Consider the following 10,419-nt stretch of genomic DNA (forward strand, 5'->3'; position numbering starts at 1 on the left):
AAACAAAGACGACCCGACCGAACATAATTATATATTCATTAAAAACAAGTGTACAGATTAATATGATGAGATGGACTCCATTGGGGCCTGGTGTGCAGAATGTACATAGACCCTTAAACTCTAACGGCTATTTTTGCAGGTTACGAATACGAAGGGCGACCCAGTATCGAGCAGATGAACTCAGCGTTTCGATCGGCGAAACTGACGGCTTACATCGGAGGCGCGTGCTCCATCGGCCTGTTTGCCGTGCTCATCCCGGGTATCATGGCGTCCTTCCCCATCATGGACCAGACGCAGTTCTCCATGTGGCTCTACTTCAACCAGGCCTGGGCCGTCGTCATGGCGCTCATTGTCATCATCGCGCCCCCCGCCGAGGAGGTCATGAGAGTCTACAAGCAGTGCAAGCGCAACCGCGGCCTTGAGACCAAGGTCATCAAGAACAATGACACAGAGGTCAACGAGCTCATCGTCAAAGACGGGGATCACATGACCAGCAGTGACGCCACTACGCCCTTACAAGTATAAGCCTACGCTCTCCATGAGACGGCTTTTTCTTAGCATGTTCAGTACCAATAATCTGGTCAAGTTTTGACAAAAGAAAAGATCAACTGAATGAAACCTAACGGTCAGATGTTCGCCTCACGTTCACGTAGCATATCTCAAATTTTAGTATCATCCTTACCAGTCAAGCAGTGATTCTTTGGTGTACCTACCTATTCAGTATCATTCATTTTTCCATTGTAAGGCTTGCCATACCTTGATCGGAAGATCAAAATGATTCTGCTAGGATCTGACTGGAGCGACCCGTTTTAGTTTTGTTGTTTCATGGATGCATGACACTGACTTGTGAGTGCATATGTACGTCTGCTTAATCAGAAAGGTTCATATTCCACAAAAGCCGAAACAAAGCATTCTGCAGTATTGAATGGACAATCTTCTGAAGAAACCCTTGCATAAGTATTTTAAAAAGAAAAGTACACCAAACCTTAGCATTTTGCATCATTACCATGTTCTTTTTTGAGACAGAATCCTCTTCTATCAAGACATTCATTGACAAAAATATTCATTTAAGGGCGATTTTCTTTATACCACTATGTTGTTGTGAATTTAGTCCTGAAATTGGCTTTCCATCCTGAAGTACACATTCACTGACGATTGAGCGTCACACAATATGTTTGAGAGATGTGTTTCTGGTAAACATAAATTGAGTGACTGAACACATCAATCCTTTAATAGTCAACAGTGCAATAAGTAATTCTAATAATACTAAGTGGAAGGGAGTAAATAATAGATCACCAAGGCCGTATGAGGAGTAACATTCATAGAAGCATAGCAAATATTCAAGGAAAAGTATGTATCTTGTTGAACTAAAGCTTGTACAAAAAAAGTTGTGAAGAATTTGTTGATGCCGTTCTTTTAATATTTTTTTTTCATTCACAGAAAGGAAGTTCTAGAGTAAGCGAGAGTTATGCGGAATCAATCTCCCAGCACCTGAGAAAAACACACAAAAACAAAACAAAAACCAAGCATTGAAATGAACCTGTGACTTTCATCCTCTCAGAACAGAAGTGTTAGGCCAAGAAACCATGGGTTTTTTTTTCTGTTTAAAACAAAACCCCAAACTTTTGTCAATTTTTCGTATCCTCCTTCCCGTGTGCATGACCGTATTAACCAGGAACTAAGGATCTGCCAAGGCGTTGATATGGGACACGAGCATTCATCCACTTTGATACATACCCTCAATCTACAACCTCGCTACTTTCTGTGCAGAGCAGGATCTTTTCTTTTCTTGCGTGGCACGTTAATAGAGTTACCCTCTTCCCCCTTTTGGTCAACCATGTTGTCCAGTTCAAAGTAAAGTGGCAAACAACGTCAATTCGATAAAACAAACACGTCTTCATCACCTTTTGTAAAGTCATTTGTGTGAGCATGTCGCTCCCTTTCTTTTTGCGCAATTCTATAACTGTCCCTGGCCTTCACGGTAGGAAATGATCAAAACCGTCAGAAACCAACGTGAAACAACGTGTTTGTATTCTAGACTGTTGTCACACATAAAAAAATGAATATACCACAATGTTAGCTATGTGATTGACTGTAACAAGGTCATACACGCTTGTTTGTCTGTTGTTGGTTCTTGTCTTGCGAGCTCGCTGGGTCATGTGAGACCGATTCAGCATCGATCTTATTCTCTGTTTTGTTCTCGGCCTACTCTTTACAAACGATTCATCACATCCTTGAAACGTTTTCCAAAATCGTAACCCCTTGACTGCCGGAAGATTTTAGTTGGAAACAAGAAGGGCAAAGCCCATACGACTCACATGCTTGACCTTCTGCTTTACACATTTTTCCTACCAAAATACATGTGACCTTGACCCAAGGTCAAGGTCATCCAAGGTCATGCAACACAAAGCTGTTAATTCAAGACATAGGAAGTACAATGGTGCTTATTGGCTCTTTCTACCATGAGATATGGTCACTTTTAGTGGTTCACTACCTTATTTCGGTCACATTTCATAAGGGTCAAAGTGACCTTGACCTTGATCATATGTGACCAAATGTGTCTCATGATGAAAGCATGACATGTGCCCCACATAATTTTTAAGTTTGAAACAGTTATCTTCCATAGTTCAGGGTCAAGGTCACTTCAAAATATGTATACAATCCAACTTTGAAGAGCTCCTGTGACCTTGAAGCAAGGTAAACCAAACTGGTATCAAAAGATGGGGCTTACTTTGCCCTATATATCATATATAGGTGAGGTATTGAATCTCAAAAACTTCAGAGAAAATGGGAAAAATGGGAAAAATAGCTGTTTTTTAGACAACATTTATGGCCCCTGCGACCTTGACCTTGAAGCAAGGTCAAGATGCTATGTATGTGTTTTGGGGCCTTGTCATCATACACCATCTTGCCAAATTTGGTACTGATAGACTGAATAGTGTCCAAGAAATATCCAACGTTAAAGTTTTCCGGACGGACGGACGTCCGGACGGACGGACGTCCGGACGGACGGACGGACGGACGACTCGGGTGAGTACATAGACTCACTTTTGCTTCGCATGTGAGTCAAAAACCAAGCTGTAACAATTAGACCAAAACTGAAAAAATGGTCTCTCCAGGGGAGGCAAGCATCTTGCTCCATTTCAAAAGGCAATATGCAGCGGTTGTTTTGCTTGTCAGAGTATAGATTTTTGTTATAATACCACAGTGCGTATTTCATACGTATTATGACAATCAAGGGCTAAATCTCTCAAAGTTAAAACATCCTGTCCCGCGGGTATATCCCAGAGAAAAGAAAGGTAAAAGTCAATTTCATAAATGGACGTGCGTTTCAGTTTCGACATTAATTCAGCCAAAACTTCTGATGCTGTACAGGAAGCAGGTAGGCTGTCGACGTATGGTATGTGTGTATGTGGTTAGCTACTATTATCTCATGTAAAGGCCTGGACAGAGCCGTAGTGGTAAACACAATCATGTACACGAGAAGGACGATATTTCGACAAACTGTGTTACACTTAAATGGAACAATTTGTAAAGTCCTTTCCAAATCAAAGAGTGTTTCCTTTACGGCTCCTGCTATTTTTTCCTGTTTGTGTTTTTTGTCCAGCTTTTTAAATTGATGAGTAATGAACAGGTATAAATGAGGCATATTATCATGTCAAGTATCCAGAGACACTTTGCTTGTTTCAAAATGCGGCTGAATTTTTTCCAACTATAGTTTTTCGAATGACTCAAATTAGAAAACAGGCACACCTATTTTCGAAACACACATGCATTCGCTGAAGACAAGAGAATGGGTCACCGAAAAACATGCCACAGTTCTTCTCTAACTTTGATTAAAATACATTCATGCCGAAAAGTATGCATAATGAAACTGTGTTTTACATAGTTTGCGTATCATTTGAATATCACCCACATTCTCGTACTTCAGTAGAGTGGAGTATTCGTTGATATCACTCTGTGAATGTTTTAGCGAAGTCGTTTGTTACACCATTTATTTTCTGTACATAATCGTGTTTTGTATTTTTGTACGCATGTTGTGTCTGTGTGGATGTTCAGGAATAGACTAGTCAACCTCGTTACGAACGTTGAAATACAGCTTGTGTAATAAAGGCAATAAATCCGACGTTTATTCGTGTACATAAAGTTTGCTTGCAAGAGAATTGTTAAGTACGAAATCAAAAAGGCGTGCAGATGGACATGCCCCGTTTATATGTGTGTCTGAAAATGTGGTATATAGACCTGCACAGTTTATTGTCAACGTATAGTACATACAGTGTTCATAGTCTGCTGGTGGTAAAGCCAGACAATGTGTTGTGCGTGTGAAGCAGTGAATACTCGATGCCATGTCGGTTGTGAGACAACTTTATAGCAGCAAAGCACTAACTGCAAATGCTCGGTAATTGCAGTCAATTCTTTCGGCGTTAACAACAGCGTTTCAAGTTCGGTAGATTTTCTCTGTCTGGCAATATTCATTGTAACTCAAGCTCGTTGTGCCTGACCTATAACCATTGCGCAGGTACTTTGGCTTGTTGGTTTTCTTTTCGGCTACTTTTAGTGACTAGGAGAAATTACATGTTAAAAATACACATGTACTTGTCTAGATTTCTGATTTGTCTTTCCGGTTATATTTAGTGATTTAAAGATTGATGAGTGTTAAAATGATGCATTGTGTCCTCGTTTCGAATATACCTCGTGTTGATTAGACATTGTATAATAATCTTTTTGACTTGTTCTGTAATACTGCGTGTGAGCTGGCGCACACTGTCTGTTGTTCGGTATACAGGTTTCAACTGTGTAACAGTTTTCTATGTATTGTTGAACGGTTGTGCAGGCATCGTCTTAGCAATATCTCACAACTGTATGAAACATTTGTGTATAACATTGTACAGAAGTGCAAAACTGTAGCGCTTAGTAGTGTTATATGACAGTATTAGACGTAGAAGTCCATATTAGCTGCATAGTTGAGTCTACTGTATAGTCGTAGAGGAGACTGAAAATAAAGTGTGTAGAATCTGAATCTGTTTGTGGGAATTCAATGTGACTGCTTTTCCTCTTTGAGAACCAACCAACTTTTGGTGGGAATTCAAAGCGACAGCATTTTCTCTCTCTCGCTCTCTCTTTCTCTCTCTCTCTCCTCCTCCTCCGGCACGAGCAAAAGCAGGAAAACACGCAACAAACCAAACAAACAGAACATGTCGCGTAAAGCTTTATGAAAACGTTCAGTCGATTTGTCGACCTAAAAGATTGAAAATGAACGCACTGGTTATTCGCCACCAACACCAGTAAGTCCTGGCTGGTCGAAACTATCGAACGGTGCGTGCGAGCGCTTGTTTGAGTGGCTCTGTGTATGACTTTATGTATTTGTATGTATGGGATGAACCAACAATTGTTCACGAACAACTAAAAATGTTCTTATATACATGCTGATATTTGCTATTTTAGAAGACATAAAATGAACTTTGTAAAGGGATGAAAGATCCAATAGATTCATAGCGAATTTTTTTTAAATAGGTAGGGGGGATACCCTCCCTGGATACTTTTATTCATTTACATCTTTCTATAATAGTGAAAGTGTTCAACAACAGCAAAACATTTGAATAAAACTGAAAGACAAAATGTCATAAATGGTTGTATTGAATAAAGAAAGCAGTGCACTATCATTGTGTATCAAGGATGGCGAAATTAAAACCATGTTTTTGGTAAGCATGTCTGTGATTTTGACAATCCATCCAAGAGAAAGGACATGTTTTGAGAGAAAACACACACACACAGGCGCAGACACATTCCCATACTTAACTACACCGGGGAACAAATGCCCAACCGAACAAGAAAATGAACAAAAGAACGATTGGTTATTGGTTTTTTTAACGTCTATAGCAACCGTTCTTTGATTCGTTTCCTCTATTGGTCGGTCATGTAAAAACATGAGAAATAAACAGAGCATTATGCTGTTTTCCAGAGACAGCGATTACATAACATCTCAACAAACACCTGTAATGATTCGGTATTTTACCTGAAGTATATCTCAATCAATCAATCAATATGAGGCTTATATCGCGCGTATTCCGTGGGTACAGTAAGTGTTCTAAGCGCAGGGATTTATTTATTTTTATTTTATTTTATGCAATTTATATCGCGCACATATTCAAGGCGCAGGGATTTATTTGGAATTTTTTACACAATAGCCTACATTACGCATTTACATCGGCCAGCAGATCGCAGCCATTTTGGCGCATATCCTACTTTTCACGGCCTATTATTCCAAGTCACACGGGTATTTTGGTGGACATTTTTATCTGTGCCTATACAATTTTGCCAGGAAAGACCCTTTTGTCAATCGTGGGATCTTTAACGTGCACACCCCCATGTAGTGTACACGAAGGGACCTCGGTTTTTCGTCTCATCCGAAAGACTAGCACTTGAACCCACCACCTAGGTTAGGAAAGGGGGGAGAAAATTGCTAACGCCCTGACCCAGGGTCGAACTCACAACCTCTCGCTTCCGAGCGCAAGTGCGTTACCACTCGACCACCCAGACCCAGTCGTATGTAAGCATGTCATCATGAAAGTTTTAAAGCAATCCAAATGGTCATTGCTGAAATACAGAGCATTGTCTTGGTACCCCTCAAATCTGACACAAAAACCTCCCGTTTTTGATCGCTCATGCGATCGACACCTGCATCAGTAAACATGGAATAACACAAGAACTATGCAAGCTAACCCAACAAAACAATTTGTTCTAGATATAGATAAATCCTCCCGTGTTCGACCACTCATGCGATCGACATCTGCATCAGTAAACATAGAATAACACAAGAACTATGCAAGCTAATCCAACACAACTACTTGTTCTAGTTAGACAATTGATATGACTTTCTCCTCGTATACACATGTACAATTATTGTCAAAATGCCAAGCTGTACCAATCCTGATTTTTCGTCGATTTTTTTTGTGTATTGGTACCTCATCTTTTTGTCGAGTTGATTTTGCGGTGCCTTTATCCTCATTTGAGCGTGAGTCTCCCCTCAGCCAAACACCACACAAGGAAAGTGACAGACCCGTTGTTTCTCTGGTGTTTCAACCCCACAAAATGCCAGTAAGCAAAATCTCATAATCCAACTGTCACATCTTTCAAGCAAGCGAAACAGTTGGGTCCATGTTTATAGAAAAACCACGGTACGCATTCAGAAAAGACCGCAACATTCGTGACCTCTTGGTGAGGTCTCGTCTTCACAACCCGCCAACCCTACAGTCCCAGGGACATTTCCCTGTTCAGAACCCAACTGCACATCTTGTCCACTCCTCCTCTCGGACACCTGCCTCCAAGGCCACATGGTTCCTTCCCAATCAAGAGAATATTTGACTGTCAAAGTCACAACGTTGTCTACGCGATAGTCTACATCTCATCCCATTTCAACTCTTATAAACCGCGCGCACCTCCTGGTGCGTTTCTCCCAGCATCTGGCTGACATTCGTCAATAGAGTCAATTCGACAATAGACTCATGTACCTTCATTTCACCGCTGCAAATCATTCCCTTGATGATGTCAGAGTTGTGGCGAGTGCGCGGTGACTCAATCGAGCGCAAACTTGAGAAGTCACGCATCATCTCATCCCTCGGCAACACGTGCTCCAATGCAATTTAAACCCGCCATTAATTTAATTAATTCACACCTTAGGCCCAGTGGCCATAGACTATCACGCCTAACGTGATACAGGGTGACACGAAAAAAACAGATCCCACCAAAAGTTTAATATTTTCTGAAATAATCAGCCGATTCTTTTATTTTTTCAGGTGAGCCAAGCTGAAATGATGTTCTAACAGCCCACCAAGTTTGAGCTTCAAGATGTCATGGACAACGGAGCATAAGACATTTATAGTCGAGGCCTATTTTCGGTCGAATTCTATCCACGCTGCTCAACTGGAATTCAAAAGACAGTTTGGACGTAGAGACTTTCCTGTTAAATCAGTTATCTATGGATGGAGGGATAAGTTCAGAGACCATGGGACTGTCAATAACCTCAATAGTAAAAACCCTAACAGGGGATCCCACTCTGGTCGACCTAAATCAGCAAGGACACCGAGGAATATTGATTCAGTCAGAGAGTCTGTTGTGCGCAGCCCGAGCAAATCTGTTCGCCGGCGAAAATAGGCCTCGACTATAAATGTCTTATGCTCCGTTGTCCATGACATCTTGAAGCTCAAACTTGGTGGGCTGTTAGAACATCATTTCAGCTTGGCTCACCTGAAAAAATAAAAGAATCGGCTGATTATTTCAGAAAATATTAAACTTTTGGTGGGATCTGTTTTTTTCGTGTCACCCTGTAGAAAAATGAACCAACGTTATTTCTGTCGTGAAGAGCCATACGACTTCACGCTTCACGCCTTAAGAAAAGTGGGAAGGTTAACTTTTTTCCAAGACGCGATATGAGGCGAGGATAGAGATCTTATTGAGCTGGTTAGTTTTGATTGATTTTTTGAATGCAAATCCAACAGACACACACGTGGCAGACAATATAGGCTATGGCCGAGAGCATACACTGATAATTGTCCAGAAATTTGTTTTCATCTGCAGAATCCATTTTCAAGCGCCAAAAATCAAAATCAAACCATCAACATAGGGGACGTGAGGCGTGTTGTCCTACCAAAAAAAAGACATGATATATACGTGCATGATTCCGTATGTGTGTGTGTGTGTGTGTGTGTGTGTGTGTGTGTGTGTGTGTGTGTGTATGTGGGTGTGTGTGTGTGTGTGCGGGTCATCTGCTAACCTTCCTTTTTCTTTTTTTTCTTTCTTTTTTTTTTGGGGGGGGGAGGCGGGGGGAGGCAGGGGTTATTCTCTTTGAGTACACTCTTTGATTGCAATTTATGTTCCTTATATGGCCTAATGCGTGAATTTTAATTTCCACATAAGGTCAAAGGTGGTATAAAGCTTTGGAAAAACCGGGGAAACCATGCTGTAACTTTCTGAGAGAAATAACCATTGTGTAATTATCTGGGCATGTGCAGTTGTAGATATTTCTCTGTGTCATAAGTGACTTAATTTAGTACTTCTACTTGGATCTAGCCCAAGAACACGGTTGATTTTGGATCTACTTTCTACATCATTATAGATTCAAAATGGCCTAATTCAGGATTAACGACTCCGTGCTGATTAACAATAAGAAAAGGGATGAGTTGTGAATATGTTTCGGCCTTTTGTTGTTTTTTAAATGTACACCGTTCAAAAAGATTCGGGGGAAAGAATGAACTGCCACGCACATCAGCTGACAAAGGCAGGAGAATATGGAAGACGAAAAGGGTCAAATGATCGATCAAAAGGATCGATCCTTTTCGCGTTTGACCCTTTCCGCCCGACGCGCGGAAAGGGTCAAATGATCGAGCAAAAGGATCGAGCAAAAGGATCGATCTTTTTCGCGGTTGACCCTTTCCGCCCGACGCGCGGAAATGGTCAAATGATCGAGCAAAAGGATCGATCCTTTCGCGTTTGACCCTTCCCGCCCGACGCCCGGAAAGGGTCAAACGATCGATCAAAAGGATCGATCCTTTTACTGGATCCGGTGTCGACAAAAAGTGTAAACAAGAAGGGCAAAGCCCATACGACTCACATGCTTTACACATTTTTCCTACCAAAATACATGTGACCTTGACCCAAGGTCAAGGTCATCCAAGGTCATGCAACACAAAGCTGTTAATTCAAGACATAGGAAGTACAATGGTGCTTATTGGCTCTTTCTACCATGAGATATGGTCACTTTTAGTGGTTCACTACCTTATTTTGGTCACATTTCATAAGGGTCAAAGTGACCTTGACCTTGATCATATTTGACCAAATGTGTCTCATGATGAAAGCATAACATGTGCCCCACATAATTTTTAAGTTTGAAACAGTTATCTTCCATAGTTCAGGGTCAAGGTCACTTCAAAATATGTATACAATCCAACTTTGAAGAGCTCCTGTGACCTTGACCTTGAAGCAAGGTAAACCAAACTGGTATCAAAAGATGGGGCTTACTTTGCCCTATATATCATATATAGGTGAGGTATTGAATCTCCAAAACTTCAGAGAAAATGTGAAAAATGTGAAAAATAGCTGTTTTTTAGGCAACATTTATGGCCCCTGCGACCTTGACCTTGAAGCAAGGTCAAGATGCTATGTATGTTTTTTGGGGCCTTGTCATCATACACCATCTTGCCAAATTTGGTACTGATAGACTGAATAGTGTCCAAGAAATATCCAACGTTAAAGTTTTCCGGACGGACGGACGTCCGGACGGACGGACGGACGACTCGGGTGAGTACATAGACTCACTTTTGCTTCGCATGTGAGTCAAAAAGGAAAAAACAAACAAAAAAACCCCAATGTGTACATGTGAAGGTGTGTGTGAAATATTTGTAATGTGATTACTCTGCTGTG

General features: G+C 41.1%; 1 protein-coding gene across 1 annotated transcript in view; it reads left to right on the forward strand.

Annotated features, from left to right (window-relative positions):
• LOC138969208 (uncharacterized) overlaps window positions 1-5,020 on the forward strand; it is a 61,948-nt gene extending 56,928 nt beyond the window's left edge. The window contains exon 11 of the mRNA XM_070341950.1: window positions 140-5,020. Within this exon, the coding sequence (XP_070198051.1) occupies window positions 140-525 (386 nt within the window). The 3' untranslated portion in view covers window positions 526-5,020. The remainder of the gene's footprint in view (window positions 1-139) is intronic.
• The last annotated feature ends 5,399 nt before the right edge of the window (window positions 5,021-10,419 follow it).

This window comes from Littorina saxatilis, linkage group LG6 (genome assembly GCF_037325665.1).
Source record: "Littorina saxatilis isolate snail1 linkage group LG6, US_GU_Lsax_2.0, whole genome shotgun sequence".
NCBI classification, from domain to species: Eukaryota; Metazoa; Mollusca; class Gastropoda; order Littorinimorpha; family Littorinidae; genus Littorina; species Littorina saxatilis.